Source organism: Schistocerca americana, chromosome 8, assembly GCF_021461395.2.
Source record: "Schistocerca americana isolate TAMUIC-IGC-003095 chromosome 8, iqSchAmer2.1, whole genome shotgun sequence".
Lineage (NCBI taxonomy): Eukaryota > Metazoa > Arthropoda > Insecta > Orthoptera > Acrididae > Schistocerca > Schistocerca americana.
Window position 1 is genome coordinate 153325787 of NC_060126.1, and position 22347 is coordinate 153348133.

Sequence of the window (22347 nt, forward strand, 5' to 3'; positions counted from 1 at the left end):
AGAAGAGCCTCGAAAGCATACAGTAAATGATGTGCGTCAAATGTTTCTCTAATGTATTTTATACCTTAATTTTAGACAAATCATTTCATTGAACGTTTGACCTAAAATTTCTTACAAGAAGCTACAGCTCCGTTCGCCGCTACACAAGCTACAGTTCCATAATGGTGTTACAATTAACTTCTGTGTTTCAGTACACAAGTCAAAACATAGTAAACCCGCATTGTAAACTTCTTTCATACATATCGGAAGCTTACTTTACTACTTCTGCTTCCCGTTTTAAACTGTAAGCGTCCTTCGTTTAGCTATGTATCCCATCGTTATCTCCATCAGCCAAAATACTAAACTTCATCAACTGGTTCTATGACTTTTTGTTAAATTTGTGCTATTTTCTTTTTGATTATGTCATTTTACATTATTTTACACTTATTGTACCTGATTTTCAGGTCTACTTCGAAACTTGCGCTATTACGAGATGCATTCAAGTTCTAAGGCCTCCGATTTTTTTTCTAATTAACTACTCACCCGAAATCGATGAAACTGGCGTTACTTCTCGACGTAATCGCCCTGCAGCCGTACACATTTTTCACAATGCGGACGCCATGATTCCATGGCAGCGGCGAAGGCTTCTTTAGGAGTCTGTTTTGACCACTGGAAAATCGCTGAGGCAATAGCAGCACGGCTGGTGAATGTGCGGCCACGGAGAGTGTCTTTCATCGTTGGAAAAAGCGAAAAGTCACTAGGAGCCAGGTCAGGTGAGTAGGCAGCATGAGGAATCACTTGAAAGTTGTTATCACGAAGAAACCGAAGAAACTGTTGCGTAACGTTAGCTCGATATGCGGGTGCATTGTCTTGGTGAAACAGCACACGCGCAGCCCTTCCCGGGCGTTTTTGTTGCAGTGCAGGAAGGAATTTGTTCTTCAAAACATTTTTGTAGGATGCACCTGTTACCGTAGTGCCCTTTGGAACGCAATGGGTAAGGATTACGCCCTCGCTGTCCCAGAACATGGACACCATCATTTTTTCAGCACTGGCGGTTACCAGAAATTTTTTTGGTGGCGGTGAATCTGTGTGCTTCCATTGAGCTGACTGGCGCTTTGTTTCTGGATTGAAAAATGGCATCCACGTCTCACTCATTTCACAACCGACGAAAAGAAAGTCCCATTCATGCTGTCGTTGCGCGTCAACATTGCTTGGCAACATGCCACAGGGGCAGCCATGTGGTTGTCCGTCAGCATTCGTGGCACCCACCTGGATGACACTTTTCGCATTTTCAGATCGTCATGCAGGATTGTGTGCACAGAACCCACAGAAATGCCAACTCTGGAGGCGATCTGTTCAACAGTCATTCGGCGATCCCCCAAAACAATTCTCTCCACTTTCTCGATCATATCGTCAGACCGGCTTGTGCGAGCCCGAGGTTGTTTCGGTTTGTTGTCACACGATGTTCTGCCTTCATTAAACTGTCGCACCCACGAACGCACTTTCGACACATCCGTAACTCCATCACCACATGTCTCCTTCAACTGTCGATGAATTTCAATTGGTTTCACACCACGCATATTCAGAAAACGAATGATTGCACGCTGTTCAAGTAAGGAAAACGTCGCTGTTTTAAGTATTTAAAACAGTTCTCATTCTCGCCGCTGGCGGCAAAATTCCATCTGCCGTACGGTGCAGCCATCTCTGGGGCATATTGACAATGAACGCGGCCTCATTTTAAAACAATGCGCATGTTTCTATCTCTTTCCAGTGCGGAGAAAAAAAATCGGAGGCCTTAGAACTTGAATGCACTTCGTAAAGTCCATGGTTTGACGGTCGGTATATACATCGTAGTTGATATTGCTTTTATGCACATTATGTCATGGTTTAACTCTGAGAGACATTCTCATTTACTATAAAATGCCTAGCTAGTTAATTTCCAAACTGGACGTTCTTAGCAATACGAAATTTGAAACTTCCTGACAGATTTCTTTTCTGGAAACACAGATACTTTGTAGATGCACTAGTATAAAATCTTTGATCAAATAAAATTTCAATGCGCCAGATGTTTATCTTTGTACCAAATGAAACCGTAACAGCCGAAAACCGGATCGTGTAAAATTAATAAATATCTCAGAATATTACACCAGCTCTGGATGCGTTTCATTCAGGATGTGTAAAATATTCTACCAAGAACCAAGGGAATAGTCAGTCAATGCAAGAGACAGTTCTGTTGATAAAAAATTGATAGTTTGTCTTTATTTATGAATAAATTACAGTGTTTGGCTACAACTAACTCATTATTTTGTTTTTACAGTTCAGCTTGTTTTACAAAAAGGCAACAAGATAATGTCCACTTTACTGTCATAAAAGTTCATTTACATATACGAATGAATTTCTTTTAAAAAGGCGAATGGTTGATGCTAGATTTCAGTTTCTTAAAATAGGTAATGTTATAGTGTGTCATTGACACAGATGTCCAGCGGAATAAAAATAACAGAATCGGACCACAGGGATGGGCCAGTGATGGCAACAGCTGCAGGTGGGAGCTGTTAAACCATAAAGCTGCCGTCTACCGATAGCTGATGCGAGACTGTAGAACGCCGGCCTGCGTTTAGTATCGGCGCCGGCAAGGCCACGCATGTCTCTCATTCGTCTGTGCGAGCAATCATCTGTACTCTGCGAACTGCCGCCGAAAGGTCAGGGGTGCGGGACGAGTACTGCTCTGCCGGTCAGACACGTGTTGCCATCTCGCGGCGGTGGCCGCGAACGACCCTGCGCGTAGACTCCAGCCGATACGCACGGGCCGCCAAATGCGATCAAAAGAGCAGAACAGTGATCTTGGACGGTGATGCCATTTGATGCAAGCTAACACCCCAATATCGCGACCGCTGTTTCTTCACAGCGAAGACATCGTGGCTTGAAAATGAAATAAGCTGTAAGTAAGTCTCTCGACTGGTTTGATGCGAGGTCTTTTACAAGCGTCCACGCTTCGAATCTTAGGACGTTGCCCTTACCGGTTCTCCTCCTGACAATCCCGTCCTGGGCTGTTTCCGTTCTAAGCGCTGAACGGGGACTAAATTTTCTTTTTACTAATTAATAACCGCTTCATATGCAAAAAAGTTTTACTCCTCGTTCGGTTTTGGCTTTCATGTCGAAACTATTTTTTGGTAGAATCTGAAACTGAGATTGTAAATGCGTGGTATAATAAATATTTTACGTGATAGGAATATGAGTTTCGGCATAGTACAAAAAACGGAAAACATAGCTTACGTTGTGGACTGGTGGGGCACGTAAAATAATTACGAAACTGTCGGGTATATTTTAAAGTGATACGCCCAGTAATACTGTAGGAAAAAATGGAATGTCATTATTATAATTTTGATACGTAAAAAGTATTGATACACTTTATCATTAAAATGAATTGTATTTTGACAGGTTACAAAAATTTGAACTGCTTCTTTACCAATGAAAAGTTAGAAGTAGCTGTTAAGTTATAATGCAACTCTAAAAAGTTGCAGTAGATGTTACGTCCAGGTCAAGCATAAAGCTAAGTGTTACTTAAATTGAAGGCGGAGGGGGTAGAAAGGAAAGGGAAGAAATTCGTTATATTGGCTGCATCGCGAATTTACACAGAGTGAGTGGCGTCATGTGAAAATACGTCCTGGACCAGGATTTGAACCCACTGCGCCAACCGGACATAGCATTTATCGTAATTACAAGTACTATCTCGGTGTGCCGCTCCTTCCCCCAGGCCGACCCACGATACCACTCAGTGTCGCCTGTCCGTAGTCCACGTCCATAACCTCCATGCTTGCTACATTGAAATTTCCACAGAAATTAAATCGCATCTAATAATATTTGTTTTTTAATTTCTGTTACATTTGTTTTAATTCTGTATGTTATTAGGCTTGAAAAACTTCATATTGTACAACTGTCGGAATGAAATTGCAATAAAATGAAGTAAAAATATTTAATCAGTTGATGCAGTCAAGCTTGCTTGTAGTGATATGAATATACTCTGATTCATCAGCATAAATTTCTTTATATATTTATTTAACCTCATCTAATCTGGGACATCAGGCCCACTCTTAAATCATACCAGGGTGTCATACATACAGTACCTTTACTGCATCGTAATTACATAAGAAATAACAGTTTTAAAATTACTAACAGTATTAAAAGAATTTGAGTGTCTATAGAGATAATGAGAGTAAATAGTACTGACTATGAACTAACGAAGTTAATACTGACAGTACATCTGCTCTTGTTGTTGCTGCTGCTGCCACGCCTAATGATGATAACAGTGATTATAAATTTGTGGTAAGTTACCTGCCAGGTTAGCCGAGAACGCTAATGCGCTGCCTCCTGGAGTCGGGTAAGCGCGCCGGCCCCGGATCGAACGAGGGCCGGTGTACGGCCAGCCTGAATGTGGTTTTTAGGCCGTTTTCCACATCCCCCTAGGTGAATACTGGGCTGGTCGCCATGTCCCGCTTCAGTTACACAACTCGCAGACATTTGAAAAACGTTAGCACTATTTCATGGCTTACACGCAGACAGCTGGGGTACACTACTTCCGTCCCTGGGGGGCGACTGGAAGGGCATCCGGCCACCCTCTGACGCTAACATTTCCAAATCCATAGTAACAGGGCAGTCCCCGCGTTGAAGTGGGGCAAAAACCCAATAAAATGATGGTGGTGATGGATATTTGTGGTAAGTTCCTATGAGACCAAACTGCCGAGGTCATCGGTCACTACTTAACCTAATTTAAACTAACTTACGCTAAGGACAACACACCCACCCATGCCCGAGGGAGGACTCAAACCTCCGATGAGGAGAGCCGCGCGAACCGTACAAGGCGCTGCAGATCACGTGGCTACCCCCGTGCGGCGCTAATGGTGGTGGTGGTGGTGGTGGTGTGGTGGTGGTGGTGGTGATGGTGGTGACCAAAATTACAGTGGCTAATAAAAAAAGAAAATATAAGTGTACGAAATAGATGTTTTCTGACATAGCGATCTCTGGGGAAGGAAATTTAAGAAAACTGCACCAGCTAAGAATAGGAGGAAATGAGGTTTTAGTTGGGAAGAAGGATATACAGGGGTCATGATTGCATACAGGGACAATGGTAATCATTGCTGTTCCTTTAGTAGATACGTTATTAACTGTATTTTGAAGCTGGAGATGTTATTCAGTTCTTTAATATAATGCTCGAGGATATAGCAGAATCGGGTTCCTGCTACTCAGAAGGATTTCGAGAAAGTGGCTGAAGGATGGAGTGGGCCAGAAAGGATTTTGCGCTAATAGGAACGAGTGTTTCTGCCCTGTTGTTCAGACAACAGCGTTAACGTCGAGGTGTGATGTGAGGCACAGTATATGTTGATAATACAGCAGAGAAGACATACGGTATGGAAACCTGTGCACCTGTCTGCACGCAGCCAGGATAGCTACGCATATGATGGTGAAATGTGACCAAAGAGTCGAACATCGCCTGAGAATGGCCTTGCAGGATAAGATCGCTGTAATCAGTAATTGCAACTATATGTGTTTAAGTTTCTTTCAATTCAAGAGGGAATGGCTTTCTACATTTTTGTAGGGTATGAAGAGACGCTGATGCCTTCCTGCACACTGCAGTAATGTGCTCGGTCCAATTTAGATTTTCATCTATTACTGCTCCTACACTCTTTGTTGGAGAAAAGAAGTTGATATTTGTCCCATTTAGGGATGAAGATGGTAAGAAATCCCGGTATTTGGGGATAATCAGTCCAGAACGGCCAACTAGTTTCTCTCAGGTATTGAATAGGTTGGGTTTTTAACCTTACATCAAGCGCCCATTTTGATAGGATACACAGGTCAGTATTAAGATTCTCGATAGCTGTCTTTGGTTTGTAGGTTTTGCCCTTAGATACAACTGCAAGTCATCAGTGCACATGTGCTATTTGCAGTAGGACATAACTGACGACACATAATTTATGTGAAATGAAAAGACTGTAGGACCAAATAGCTAAACCAGGACGCCTAATACTAATTGGCTCCATTGTGAGTTTATGATGTTGGACGTGACGTATTGCTGGCGAGACGTCAGGTGTGAGCGAAACCCTTGCACTGCACTTTGTGTGAAAATTAGGCCGCTAAGGTTAGCAAGTAAAATGTCGAAGTTGAAAATTTGAAATATTTTACTGAAATCTAAGAAGCACATGACAGACGCCACTTACACATCCGTGGCAAGCTTCAGGTCTTCTGTTACCTTTATTAAGGTAGATGTTGTTCTGCAATGTTTACGGGAACCTGGTTGATATTCTTTTAGTAGGTTGTTTGTAGTTTGATAGTGAAGGAGTAGCTACATAAAACCCTAAAACAAAACAAGAATAAAACTTCAGTATTTGTTAGCTGGTCGTGAACTATATATTCTAAGGCCTTAGACAATGCAGGGAGAATACAAGTAAATCGGTAATTAGAGGGTGCTGTGAAAACGTCTTTTTTAGGTAGTGGCTTACCAAGTCCTTTTTTCCAGGTCTCAGGGAAAAGACTTGCGGTTAAGGAGTGGTTGAAGACATCTTTTATAGTGCACAGTAGTGGGTAAAAATATGTTTAATAATTCGTACTGTGATGTCACCGTGTCCAGTCGATGCTGATCTGATACACACGATGGCTTTTTTGACCGTATTGCAAGTAACATGAGTTAGGCAGAAAAGTCTCTTTCGTTTGTGACTCAGTATCTGTGAAGTATCGGTTCAGTTCTTCAGCTGTGAAGACTGGATCAACTGCAGATTTTACTTTGCCTGCACGAAGACGAAGCACGTTTTTCCATAGGACTGCTGGTCTATTTCTTTCTCGGTTAATGGGCATGCGATATTGGTGCGTTGAGGTACTTACAGATATCTTCTTTATACTGTCAATGACGTGACTGAGGGAGATGTCATACGAACGACATGGCGCATATTTGGCGATAGATGGCTCTTGGTTGCGTACTGGGAGGAATTTTGTACTGCGGCTGCTTGTTGGGGAGGACGTGGGAGCTACGCAGTTTATTTCAAACTCGGCGAAGAAGACAGAAGTATCGCCAGTCCCAGGTCTCATGCAAAATCAGCCTTACGAGGAAACTTAACAGAGACAGTTTCTTCTGTTTTTGTTGTGCGAGGAGCGTGCTTGCTGCAGCATTTAGGTTGGCAACCTTGAGAACAGACAGTACAGCAGATTCTCAGAAGTCAGCCGGAGAAGGAAGGCCAACGCTTTTCGAGGTGGGACAAGAACCCATTAGTACACGAACAGTGTTAGTGAGGATACTTCTTTGTGAGAATCCATGATGGGTGGGTATCTGTTTCCAACGTCAGTTTTCTGCGGCACTTAGGTCACTGCCTGCATACAGTCAATTCGTTGCAAACCCACGCGCTGTTGTCCCTATTTGCTGCTATGCACATCGAATTTCTATGCGTATTTATCATTACAGTTAGTGCACTCAAATGCTTGAAGAATAAATGCGCTCTTTACAAGGATTAATGTCTATAGAGTCTTTCACATCACCAGTCCAAATAGCAGACAACGTGTTGAAGCTCTGCACTCTATCCACGGTCACATATTGTTCTCCAACCCTGCAAGTAGAATCGAACAAATGCCTTTGACACTGAGCATTTCATTTCTATTTATGTGAGCGTTTACTCTTTCAGAGTACTTGTAGAGCTACATCAGTCTGGCGACTGTTTTGTATGTCATAATTTCAGCTAGCCGAACAAGTCCAGTGGTGCCCCGAGTCATTAATTGATCCCAGATGGAGACTGACAGGGGGGAGAGGGTGGGTTGTAACACATGGGTTTCACGAAATTTAAAACAAATTCAAATGTATGATGATTAAACACACACATTTTACCTAGATCTATCGATGCTATGTTATCTTCTGGAGTACGTTTTTATGCGGTTAAAGTAAAAGTGTCGTGATACACGGACCACCACTTCAGTTCGTTAATGGCAGCTCAGAGAAGCACATAATGGTATTGTTCGTTTTTAATGATTCATAACTATTCTCCTGACACAGATGTGGCCCCTTAGAAATTTCTAACAGCATTTTAGAGCTCAACTTGTACTTTTATCTTCATAAAATGGCGCTGTTGATAAAATTAGTAGGTGACAACAGACATTGAAAAGTAATACTCAACAAATTAGGTCGTAAATCAACACGTATTATTTAATGATATTTGGTTTCTGTATGAAATATGTACTACCTGATCACTACATTGTTGCACTTGGCCTCCAGAGGCCGTTTCTAGAAACACACGGTGACGTCGCAGTAAAGAAGTACAGTATTGACTAAGCAAAACACATCGTAGTGTGAATGACTTAAAGACAGGTATGCATATACTGTCAAGTGGTTCACACTGTGCTCGTCAGGTTCCACGGCAGAAACTCACGATAAGGAGACTGAAGCAACCTGACTCTCAAGTGCAATAATATTGTGGTCGACTACCACTTCTTTACCTTGTTTTTTAATAGACAGAGCCGGCCGGAAGACCGAGCGGTTCTAGGTGCTACAGTCTGGAACCGCGCGACCGCTACGGTCGCAGGTTCGAATCCTCCCTCGGGCATGGGTGTGTGTGGTGTCCTTCGGTTAGTTAGGTTTAAGTAGTTCTAAGTTCTAGGGGACTGCTGACCTTAGAAGCTAAGTCCCATAGTGCTCAGAGCCATTTGAACCATTTGAATAGATAGCACGTGAATTTGAGTTAAAAAATGTTGTAAATGTGTTACATATCCAACATGTTATCAGCGCAATGTAATTTCTAATTAACTAGCAAATAAGCTTTTTGCGCTTTTCCTGCGTAGTTACGGATATGTCAATTTTAACAAAAAAAAAAAAAAGTATCGTGCGATGCTCTATATGTTGAAATTTTTGCAGCTTTCTTAGTTCAGAATAGTCAACACTTCAATGAAAGTTGGTTTTGCATGGATCAAGGCCGTCATGTTGATAACAAATTACACCTGTTACATTCACTGAGCTGATAACGCCCTACCTGATCACATCCTGTTTTGGTGATATTAGTTTGCAGCGTAACTGTATCCCTGCAACGTGCTCGAATGAATAACTGGAAGCGACATCAAGAATTCTGACAATGTTCCACGAAACGGGAACTGCTTTCTTGGGCGGATACATAGAACATGGAAACATTCGCTCGTTGCGTTTGCTACATAAATGCCGCTCGTTGTGTGTTGGGGTGTCAGAGCTATAAATGACGGAGGGCAACCCAAGGCGCAGTAGCGAAGCCTGTGGCTCCTTAGCCGAGTGGTTAACTGGCTTCCACTCATCTCGCACTTGAAGCGAAGCCCCCTGGCTGTCGGCGCTTATGCAACACAGCTGCGCATCCGACACTAATTCGGATCTCAAAGTAACTGACAGAGCCTACTGTGAGCGAGGGTGATTCAGCGGCCCCTACCGCTGTCGTTTTATGCAACCTGGAATGCTGCACCTGGCCTTCACAAACCACGTGTGAGACTTTCATATTCTCTCGCTCGCTACGCACAAACTATTAGTCCTACATATAAAGTTAATTGGACCCATTTGTAGAAAATATAATGTAATTAAATTTTGTACTGGGGTATGTTTTCGCTGGAGGCCACGGTTTCAAAAGTGACCTTGAAATGCACCTCCAGCCTCATACTCATGCGTCACCAGTCAAGATTTCTAGTATGTTGATCGTGACATTCCCTCCTACCACTGTGCAAAAATTTGCGGCTACAACTACTATTCTCGATATTCAGTCTTATTCTCTCTCGATTAGGTTGTTACGTCACCAGCACAAAGTTGTTCGGTTAACATTATTTATTTGCCGTGCGGTATTTGCCGAGCGGTCTTAGGCGCTGCAGTCATGGACTGTGCGGCTGGTCCCGGCGGAGGTTCGAGTCCTCCCTCGGGCATGGGTGTGTGTGTTTGTCCTTAGGATAATTTAGGTTAAGTAGTGTGTAAGCTTAGGGACTGATGACCTTAGCAGTTAGGTCCCATAAGATTTCACCCACACATTGTTCATTTAAACGTGCCCGTGAGGGCAATGAAAGGAAAACTTTTGTAACCGTTACGCTAAAACGAATTCCGTTGAGCATTCGATCCAGACTCAACCGCACAAGGACAGAACACCTTCGTAATCAAAAGACCTGACGAATGCAACGATGTAACTGTTTGTTTTATGCTATTAAAATTCGCAAAATTGTTTGGTAAAATTTAGAAAGACAAATTTTACAATTTGTTATTGCTCAACTAAGGCGGTAGAAAAACGAAAACAAAAATGGTCGCCTCTAGCAAAAACGTATCACAATACAAAATTTACTTACATTAGATTTTCTAGAAAATGTGCTGTTCATTTTTCCCATGGGACTAATAATGCGCCTGTAACAAGCGAGAAAATATGGAAATCTCGCTCGTGTTTTATGAAGGCCACATGTAACATAATGAGTTGCATAAAATGACATCGGCAGGGGCAGCGAAATCGTCCTGCATATCTCTGCCAGTGTACGCAGATGTCAGACATAATAGAACGTTTAATGTAGCGGGAGTACTGTATTTAGAATTGTGGCATGATCTTTAGAACAGAGATACAATGTTAAATTAATTGCCTCATTGCACTGGTCTTCCTCGTAACACGACTGACTCCCTGAATAAAATTAGACACATTGTGCTTCCCATTCCCAATACTTAGAAGTCAACTAAATACAGGGAAGACGTTCCAATAGCTCATTTTGGAACTTACATGTTACTTGTTCTCAGCTTCCACGCCCACCGCTACGAGTAGTGCGGTATCTTGTGGAGCCGCTCCACGCACTGTGGTCACACGTTGTTGGATGCCCGAATTATTACAGGAGAGGAGACCCGGTGCTACAGATAAGATGCAGAGACGGAGTGACAATCAACAGCATGTTGTTCATCGACTTCCCAGGCTCCCTCGGCTAGAAAATAATGATGGATCAAGCCCTTGCTGTCGAAAGACTACCAACAATGTATTAATCTTGGATTTAGTCAGCCGACGTTTTTTCAGGAGGCAGGGAAAACGGTGAACACTGAGCCATGGACTGTTACTTGGTCTCCGGATCGTGTTAGTAGCACCAGATATCATCTCCTGTAATGATACGCGGGTATCCAACAGCGCGCGTCATTTGTGCTTGGGGCGATTCCACAGAAGCATTAGTTGACAGTTTCCAGCAGATTTACACCCGATGTCAGAAGTGTGTTGCAGTGAGTGGGGATTTCTTTGTAGGCCATTATAGGTACTTTGTTCGTTAACTTTTGTTTCCTTTATTTTCCGTTACCACTGACCGAACTTTTCAGAAGCACCTTGGTAGTCCTTCTAGCTGTAGCCCGGAGGTAGCGTCCCTCAGAAAGGAGCCTAACACACAAATCCTCGGTATTGGGCGACAGATAATTGTTTAAAGTGTTCTAAGGGTCCTAAATTTGCATCTGGCGGCCTACAGACGCGTAATTCCTACAATAAAGTTCCGCCACTCCAGGCGAATATAAATTTCAAAGGAATAACTATTTCTCCGTGTAACACATCTCACTCCAAGAATTAAGTTGTAATATAATACATTCAAAATTAAATCCCTGTCTAACGTATCCTCGTATTGAGAAGTGATCGTAAACACTTTAAAAGAATAACTTTATGAAGGAAGCGAAACTCAGTTTTATGTTCTTGGATTAATGTTCACGCAACTAGATACAGCAGAAATCTCTCTCCCTCGAAATTGCCTGTGATGTGCATACATGATGAACCCCAGAGTTGTGGTAGTGGGCGGTGTGATAACCTGGGACCTTACTAGGCTTGTTCTACCGGTGTACGACGGGGCCGACGAGAAATACGAGCTTCGCAACGATCTTGTCGGCTTGGCCGTGCAGGGTCCACGGGAAAACTGAAAATTTACCCATTAAAGGGGTTAACTTTGTCACGTGCATGCATTTATTAAACTCGTCTGAAATAGTTACTCGCTCCCCGCCAGAGACGGCCGCTGGCATTCCTGAGACTTGCAGTGTCACGTGCTGTTACGTTAAGTGCCACGGCCTGTCTTTCTCGTGGTCGTCACGCGTATGACGGCTGACGTGCTGCTGGTGCAGACCTGAACGAACGGAGTCGGATCTGCAGGCGTGGAGCGCTGAGACGAAATGCTGGTACTGCCGGTATTTCCGGTACTGCCAACTGGCAGCACTGGAGCTGAATAGCTTATGGGGCTGGACATAGCTGCTGATACTGCCGACTTGAGGCGTGGGCGTAGCACGGTCGCCTAAATAGTCTGGAGCGAATGGGTATCAGCGTGGCGCTATGGAGCACGTGACCTGGCATAGCAAAACAGTGCCTGCCGACAGCGCTCTCTGCCGCAACGGGCACACTGCCTGTCAGTGAGGTTGGTACCACCAGATGTTGTGGAGGCAACTTATAACTCCATAGTAAACACGCCGGCCACACTAGAATATACGAGGTGCGACAATGAAGTAATGAGATTTTCTTTGCAAGATGTGGCAACCCTGCAGGCTTGTGTAGGCACAATATCTTTGACCTTGGTGTATAAGCTGCTTCTAGTCCAAGCGGCTCATCAATGCAACTGCTCAGTCGTGTAATAAGTTAACACATGTTTGTGTCTCTCGTCACGGAAATGGAACCGCATAATATTGCGCAACGGTATGCCATTTTCTTTTTGCGTTAAATAGGGTGAAAACGCGACGACATCTCACGATAAGCTTCAGAAGGCTTTTGGAGAAGAGGTTATGTGAAGAGCTCAAGTTTTTCGTTGGTATAAAATGTTTAGTGAAGGCAAACGAATGTTGAAGATGAAGGCCGCAGTGGACGACCATCAACCTCACGGACGGATGTCAACTTGGCCAAGGTGCGTGAACTCGTACGATCTGATCGAATATTATGTGTGAAAATGATTGCAGAAGAACTGAACATCAATCGAGAAGCAGTTCATCTAATAACTGAAGATATTGGTATGAGAAAGATTTGTGCAAAAATGGTACCCAAAAATCTCCCACCACAATAGCGAGAAACACGGAAAAATGTGACAGCCGATCTGTTAGAGCAAACGGAAATCAATCCAGAATTATTGAGCCGTGTTATCACTGGTGATGAAAGTTGGTTTTTTTAGTACGTTCCTGAGACAAAACTCCAAAGTTCGCAATGGTGCTCAGAGGAATCACCCAGACCAAAAAAAGCTCGCATGTCGAAGTCAAAAGTGAAATGCATGCTTGTATGCTAGGGAATTGTTCATAAAGAGTGGGTGTCTCCTGCACAAACAATTAACCAATATTACTACAAAGAAATTTTAGATAGACATCGTAAGAGAGTTCTTTTTGTCCGTACCAACATTGCTGATACTTGTATTCTGCATCATGATAATGCTCCATCCCATACAGCTCTGTCAGTACCGCAATTTTTAACCTCAAAACAAATTTCAGAACCACCACAGCCACCTCATTCACCAGATATCGCTCCGTGCGACTTTTTTCTATTTCCAAGAGTCAAAACGGCGGTCAAGGGACACCATTTTCAAACAACACAAGATGTCCAAAAAGCTGTGACGAGGGTCTTGCAGGACGTTACAGAAGATGAGTTCCAGAAATGTTACCATCAATGGCAGAAGCGCTGGAAATAGTGTGTGTAATCAGAAGGGAACTACTTTGAAGGAGACAACACTGAACTTGACTAAAACGGTAAGCAACATTTTTTTCACATCCGTCTCGTTACTTTATTGTCACACCTGGTAGCTCGGTGTGGCGGAGGCCGTTTCCACACGTCCGCCTGGCGGGGTGGCTACCCGCACGGCCCGCCTGGTATTTGGAGAAAAGGACTATCAGGCGGATACAACACTAGAGTCACTGAAATACGGCTCACATGTAAAACAGTGAATTGCTGAGCAATAAAAACCTTGTCTGTTTTGAACAACACATCTGAACTCATTGCGCCTTCCTCGTAATATCTGGGTATCCTTTCTTTAACTGAGACCCGATTAATATGATTCAACCAGTTATCTTTGTCTGGCGCAATTAAAAACACTACGTCAGTCAGACATGAATGTAAGACAATGACTGGCGGTAGCAAGTTGCTAGAGAGTTTGAGTTTTTGCTCTTCTCGTACACGGCTTTTGCAAATTGTGTGCAACACGAGCCATGTATTGGCGTCACCGCTGACGCTGCTTCCGACCAGATAGTGCGTCCCCTGGCGGCTTGAAAATCTGCATGATGGCTCGTTGTTCAACATGAAACACTTTTCCAGAAATATTAATCAGTGTTGCAAGATTCATTTTTTATTTAATTCATGACTTGTTTGTTCTGTCACTGTTCATGGTTAAACTTGACTGTTATGTTTATGTATATAATCTTGCTATGGTCTATATGCTATATCAGACAATACTGTTCCGTCTGTCCATCTGGATGATTTGGAAATGGGTTCAGGTAACCCGAAGCTAGCAATCAATTAAATAAAAAGTGAACCTTCCAGCTTTGGCTGTCTCTATACTGAACTGGTTACTTCGTCGCTGTCCTGCAATTAATTCACCGATTGTCCGTCTCGTGCAACTATTATTCCATTCCTCCGCCTATATCTTTACGGCGTCGACCTAGCACCACTGCTTTAAAAGGGGAACATTGGAAAAAAAATAAAACTACATGTAGAGCAGTAACATTAGGACTGTTGCAACAGTAACGCGGCTTGCAGAGTTTGGATGTGTATCTACCTGCCACCCAAGCAAACTTACTCTGAGGTGCCCTGGAAACTGTTTAATTTCCTTATTTCATTGAAATACGAATTAAATGTTCCAGTTGCATGGTTTTTTTTTACATCGCTATGCCCAGCTATAGAGTGCAGTTGAAATTATTTCGTTGATGTGTGTACTTTCTACTTCTCCCAAAATTTCATTTTCTCTCTGTAGCTTTTCTTACGTTCTTCTGTCCAAGTTCTCTTAGCGGTGACACTTGGTTTAGCTTTAAGCTCAATCTTGTGAATTAAAGTTTTGAATGCAGCTCTGCCCTTCAGAATTTAGTTTGTAATGCCAATTTCTTGAACTCGTTTTTTCAATTTGAAGTATCCAGGACAGGGCAAGGCAGAGAATTTTTTTAGTCAGTCTCTATCATTCATTCTCAGCATTTGAACACATCATTTCAGTTTTATTTTTCTGAAAGTGTCCAAGATTTTCTACAAATTTTGATAAACTCGCTATATCTTAAAGTTTCATGCAGGTTGCCTCAACACAAACAGGACAAAAATTTTCCTTTTTTTTCTTTTTCTCTGTCTGTAGTCGGTGCTCTACCTCTAACGTTTACATTCACTGATGCTTACAACTTTTTAGGTTTGACTGCTGTAATGTAATATTTTAAATTTGCTTTACGAGATATTGATTTTTGATTGTAACTACTCCATGTAATTCTATAAACGTTTTGTAATGTAATAACTCTCCCTTTGGGGAAAGGTATTTGCAATCTGCGAATAATTCATACATCAGCTTTACAAATGATTAGTGACATGTGAAATTTCGTGCGGACCGAAAGGCGAACCACAACTTTCCGCATGTCACGAGCGGTCTCCTTAACCATTCGGCTAGCCGCACACGCATCCCACACCGACCCTAACCTCTGTATGTCACAGTGCTCACGTCCTATGCTCCCACATTTCCTGTGATTCCCGCACAGGGAGAGACAATGTTATTCTCGTGGTGTTTCCCTTGTCGGGTATGTTTTACAGGTTTGGAATACCTGTTTTTCGCAGTGTCTGAATAGTACTACACAAAACCGTTCGGACATGCATGCATGAAGTTTTTCAAGGGACCTCATCGCCTATTTTCTGTCTTTTCTTTACTCACTAGATCCTCTACGTCTTACGTGAACTTTAGTTTCGCGTTGTCTGCCAATGGTTATTCCTTTTACTTCTTTTTGCCAACTCTTAATTACTTTTTTCAGTACTAGACTGAACATTAAATGGGGTAGGCTGTCTCCCTGGTGGACCCTCGTTTTTATATCAAACTGATCAGACATCTCAGTTTGGAATTTAAACTTTTGAACTTGAATCAGTTAACGCTTATTTAAGAAAATGTTTTGCCTTTCTATCCTCTTCAAACTCCTTCAGTATATTAAACAGGGTAAATCTATCAACTGAATCATATGCTTTTTTTTTGGAGTCTACAACGGTGGTCAGCATTCTTCTGCTCAGGATTTGTAAGACTGTCGCGAGAATGAGAATTTGTTTCGCCAGGATCTACACTAATGGCCATTAAAATTGCTACACCACGAAGATGACGTCCTACAGACGCGAAATTTAAACGACAGGAAGAAGACGCAGTCATATGCAAAGGATTAGCTTTTAGGAGTATTCAAACAAAGTTGGCGCCGGTGGCGACACCTACAACGTGCTGACATGAGGAAAGTTTCCACCCGATTTCTCATACACAAACAGCAGTTGACCGGCGTTGCCTGGTGAAACGTTGTTGTGATGCCTCGTGTAAGGAGAAGAAATGCGTACCATCACGTTTCCGACTTTGATAAAGATCGGATTGTAGCCCATCGCGATTGCGGTTTATCGTATCGCGACATTGCTGCTCGCGTTGGTCGAGATGCAATGACTGTTGGCAGAATATGGAATCGGTGGGTTCAGGAGGGTAATAGGGAACGCCGTGCTGGATCCTAACGGCCTCATATCACTAGCAGTCGAGATGACAGGCATCTTATCCGCATGGCTGTAACGGATCGTGCAACCACGTCTTGATCCCTGAGTCAACAGATGGGGACGTTTGCAAGACAACAACCATCTGCACGAACAATTAGACGACGTTTGCAGCAGCATGGCGTATCAGCTCGGAGACCATGGCTGCGATTACCCTTGACGCTGCATCACAGACAGGAACGCCTGCGATGGTGTACTCAACGACGAACCTGGGTTCACGAATGGCAAAACTTCAGTTTTTCAGATGACTCCAGGTTCTGTTTACAGCATCATGATGGTAGCATCCGTGTTTGGCGACATCGCGGTGAACTCACTTGGGAAGCGTGTATTCGTCATCGCCATACTGGTGTATCACCCGGCGTGATGGTATGGGGTGCCATTGGTTACACGTCTCCGTCACCTCTTGTTCGCATTGACGGCACTTTGAACAGTGGACGTTACATTTCAAATGTGTTACGACCCGTGGTTCTACCCTTCATTCGATCCCTGCGAAACCGTACGTTTCAGCAGGATAATGCACGACCGCATGTTGCAGGTCCTGTACGGGCCTTTCTGGATACAGAAAATGTTCGACTGCTGCTCTGACCCCGCACATTCTCCAGATCTCGCACCAACTGAAAACGTCTGGTCAATGGTGGCCGAACAACTGGCTCGTCACAATACGCCAGTCACTACTCTTGATGAACTGTGGTATCGTGTTGAAACTGCATGGGCAGCAGTACCTGTACACGCCAGCCAAGCTCTGTTTGACTCAATGCCTAGGCTTATGGAGGTGGTTGTTCTGGGTACTGATTGCTCAGGATCTATACGCCGAAATTGCGTGAAAATGTAATCACATGTCAGTTCTGGTATAATATATTTGTCCAATGAATACACGTGTATAATCTGCATTTCTTGTTGGTGTAGCAATTTTAATGGCGAGTAGTGTAGTTTGCTTTTGAGGGTAGAGAGGAAGTACGCGCCGGCTACAAGGTCTCTGGTGTGCTGTGTGTGCAGGACGCGCTGGACCCGCTGCGGGCGCTGTGCTACCCAGACGCGGACGTCTTCCTGGTGGTGTTCAGCGTGGTGGCGCCGGCGACGCTGCGCTCCGTGGAGCGGCGCTGGGCTCCCGAGGTGCGCCGCCACTGCCCGGACGCGCCGCTGGTGCTGGTCGGCGCCCAGGCGGACCGGCGTCGCGACGCCCGCCTGCTGGCCACACTCGCCGCCGCGGGCCAGGCCCCCGTCTCCGCCGCCCGCGCCGCCCAGGTAACACACACACACACACACACACACACACACACACACACACACACACACACAAAGCGCGCGCCGTCTGCTACCCACAATATAACAATAATGGCAGGTGGTTATAATTAAAGTGCAGCTACTTACAGAAGTTGGATACAACGGTTCCCGTCAGATCACCGAAGTTAAGCGCTGTCGGGCGTGGCCGGCACTTGCATGGGTGACCATCAGGGCCGCCATTGTTGTTGCCATTTTTCGGGGTGCATTCAGCCTCGTGATGCCGATTGAGGAGCTACTCAACCAAATAGTAGCGGCTCCGGTCAAAGAAAACCATCGTAACGACCGGGAGAGTGGTGTGCTGACCACACGCCCCTCCTATTCTCATCCTCAACTGAGGATGACACGGCGGTCGGATGGTCCCGGTGGGCCACTTGTGGCCTGATGACGGAGTGCTTTTTGCTTACAGAAGTCCAATGTTAGCTTTAGTAATCGTAGGGCAGCGAAACTTGATAGGTATGCTAACGCGGAATCGGTTTACGCTGGAAAAAAAAAGTTGTAGTGTCGGCCACCAGGAGCAAAACTGGCGCTGTGAATGCAAGAAAGACTTAATGCAAGTGTTTCCATATGTAATGGCTTAGGATCTGAACGTAGGAAGAAAAGGTTAGACGACTGAGAAAGGTATAATATTGGTTTTATTATTAACGGCCGCTTACACAAATTGTCGATAAGAGCACCAGAGACTTTGACAAGATGGTGTCACAGCACGGGATGTTCAAAATTGAAACTATTTTTTTGTTCAGCGTAAATCGGTTGTGCGTTAACTCATTACCATATTTAGCAAGTTTTGCTGTTGTATGATAATTACAGTCCAAACCGGACCTCCGTGGGTAAGTGAACTTTAACTATAACCATCCAGTAAAGGATTCGACAAAGATGTGGAAACTCCGGGAGAAATGCATGCTTGAACATGCCTGAATGTGCGCTCTTGTATTTGAACACTAACGGCACATGTGAAATGTCCTCATTACGTTGCAAGTATCAATCGTGGCCAAAATAGTGTCCCTTGTACTTCTGAGTGCATTTTGTCTGAGATACGTTTAATCCTAACAGGAGCAGCTTTTTTGTAGTCGTATGGTGCGTGCCTACGTAACACAAGGTGTCTGAAGTGTTTACAGTTTCAAGAGAAACCGTATCGAATATCTATACCGTATACAGGAAAAGTGGAAAAACTTCATCCGCCAAGTCTCAACGCGGGCGAAAGAGGGTAGAGCTATCGTGACGGACGTTCATCGAAGAGGATTATGACAAAAAATTAGAGGCAAACAGCTGCAAAAGTCACCGCAGAACTGCATGTTGAACTCGGGATCTCTGTCAGCATCAAAACGACACGAAGGGAGCGCCATAAGCAGGGAATTGAAGGTCGAGCTAGAATTTCAAAAACACTCATCAGTAGTGCATGTGCACCTCACAGTAAATATAGTGCCGAAGGCATAAAACCTAGGTCATGGAGCAAAGGAAGAACGTTATGTATAGCGTAAGTCTTCTTTCGAACTTTTTCCAACTTCTGGCAGAGTTTACGTCCCAAGATTGAAACAGGACTGGCACCATTAACCCTAAACAGCACAGAAATAACCTTTTCTTCTTCGGCAAAAACTTGGGGATAATTCCGGACCATCATGTAGACTGTACCGATAACACAATCGCAGTCTGTAAAAAAAAAAAAAAAAAAAAAAAAAAACAAAAAAAAAAGTGTGAGCGTTACTTTACTCACTATAGATATATAAAACAGTAATTCCTTTCTAGCTTGAAGAGAAGCTCGTAGGGACATTAGTACTCCCCATACTTGACTATGGCGATGCCGTTCTCCAAGGACTTTCATACGAAAGAATTGGCGATGAATGTTTACTTGCGATGGATTTACGAAGTATGCTTTCTCGTCCATATCACACCAGCCTACAGACAATTATCAAGTTACGTGCCAATTAGCGTTGAGACCATCGCACCCTATCTTTGCTCTACCGCTTTCTCAGGCACTGCAACCCCTGTTATTTGTCTTGCGTCTCCTATTCGTAAAATGGGATTACCTGCTGAGTTGCAGATAGCTTCGTTACAATACCGTAAGTGACAGAGCTCAGACCACTCAGGAAGCTTGTTTCTTACAGGAGTGTGCAAAAGATACGTTTAGTGTGTTTCTAGAAATGGAGCCATTATCAAGACTTTCAACGACGATTGAAGAATTGTCATACGATTGTTCGGTGGAAGATTAGCAGGAAAAATTACGAGGTTTGAATGCTTCTCAGGTCTCACAACCATCATCTTGGAAACACAGACAGCAGTCTACTACAGTACAGACATTGTACAGTAGGACTGCTTAAGTCAGCACACAGTACCCCATCTATCATTTCGCTAAGCTTTGCAGTTACGAACACAGGTCTGTGTGAGCGTGTAAACGAGAGAAATTCAGTGTGCTTAAATACTTTGTCATCTGCGCATAACTCAGAAGTCAGTCTTACTTAATTTATTTATTATTATTATTATTATTATTATTATTATTATTATTGGAGTCCGTAGAAATGTTGGAACACGTGAGGCAATACTGACCTTATGACTTATCTTAGGAGAAAGATTAAGGAAAGGAAAACCTACGTTTCTAGCATTTGTAGACTTAGAGAAAGCTTTTGACAATGTTGACTGGAATACTCTCTTTCAAATTCTAAAGGTGGCAGGGGTAAAATACAGGGAGTGAATGGCTATTTATAATTCCTACAGAAACCAGATGGCAGTTATGAGTCGAGGGGCATGAAAGGGAAGCAGTCGTTGGGAAGGGAGTGAGACAGGGTTGTAGCCTCTCCCCGATGTTATTCAATCTGTATATTGAGCAAGCAGTAAAGGAAACAAAAGAAAAATTTGGAGTAGGTATTAAAATCCATGGAGAAGAAATAAAAACTTTGAGGTTCGCCGATGACATTGTAATTCTGTCAGAGACAGCAAAGGACTTGGAAGAGCAGTTGAACGGAATGGACAGTGTCTTGGAAGCAGGGTATAACATGAACAACAACAAAAGCAAAACGAGGATAATGGAATGTAGTCGAATTAAGTTGGGTGATGCTGAGGGAATTAGATTAGGAAATGAGACACTTAAAGTACTAAAGGAGTTCTGCTATTTGGGGAGCTAAATAACTGACGATTGTCGAAGTAGAAAGGATATAAAATGCAGACTGGCAATGGCAAGGAAAGCGTTTCTGAAGAAGAGAAATTTGTTAACATCGAGTATAGATTTCAATGTCAGGAAGTCGTTCCTGAAAGTATTTGTATGGAGTGTAGCCATGTATGGAAGTGAAACATGGACAATAAATAGTTTGGACAAGAAGAGAATAGAAGCTTTCGGAATGTGGTGCTACAGAAGAATGCTGAAGATTAGATGGGTAGATCACGTAACTAATGAGGAGGTATTGAATAGGATTGGGGACAAGAAAAGTTTGTGGCACAACTTGACTAGAAGAAGGGATCGGTGGGTAGGACATGTCCTGAGGCATCAAGGGATCACAAATTTAGCATTGGAGGGCAGCGTGGAAGGTGAAAATCGTAGAGGGAGACCAAGAGATGAATACACTAAGCAGATTCAGAAGGATGTAGGTTGCAGTAGGTACTGGGAGATGAAGCAGCTTGCACAGGATAGAGTAGCATGGAGAGCTGCATCAAACCAGTCTCACGACTGAAGACAACAACAACAACAACAACAACAACAACAACAATAATAATAATAATAATAATAATAATAATTATTATTATTATTATTATTATTATTATTATTATTATTTTAGTGGAGGGTATTGCCCTTTCTGTCTTAAATTAGTCAGCTTGCTGTGGCTTGCCGGTTCTGTCTATGGACTCGGGAATAGTGTTGGACTTCTAATTGGGAGATAACATTATCCTGTGAATTTGCACCTTTACTTGATGCCAATCTTGCTGCAAGCTCATCCCCATGGGGAAGCCCTCGGTCAAGGAAGTGAAAAGTATCACATCCTAAACGTAGATTGTAATTTCTTGAGGTTTTCGAAACACTTCAGTTTTCGTCCTTCTTTATTCTTCAAAAATTGGGTGTGAAATTTTGAGCATGACGTGTATAAAATATAACCTACCAAAAAGTTTTCTTTGGTGGTCATGACCGCCATGATCTCTTCTGCCCCCTTTCCCTTCACCCTGGATCTGTGCCTGATAGTGGCTCTCTTCCAGAAAATACTCGTGCCAGTTGCACGGTTCCATCTTGGTGCACTATACTATAGTTTTCACGTTTTAACGAGTTTAATGAAGTGTAAGATTTTGTAAGCATTCCTTGGGGCATATGTCAACTGCGTCCACTCCTCCACATGCTCCTGCTTAACTATCACTCCTAAAGTAATTCTGAACGTAGTATAATGAGTGAGAGAGGGAGAGGTCCCACACGTGTTCCTGATTGTGTTCGTCT

General features: G+C 43.3%; 1 protein-coding gene across 1 annotated transcript in view; it reads left to right on the forward strand.

The window, feature by feature from the left end:
- Window positions 1–22347, forward strand: part of LOC124544956 (cell division control protein 42 homolog) — a 585469-nt gene that overhangs the window by 561738 nt on the left and 1384 nt on the right. Inside the window, exon 3 of the mRNA XM_047123703.1 lies at window positions 17652–17900. Coding sequence (XP_046979659.1) covers window positions 17652–17900 — 249 coding nt within the window. The remainder of the gene's footprint in view (window positions 1–17651; window positions 17901–22347) is intronic.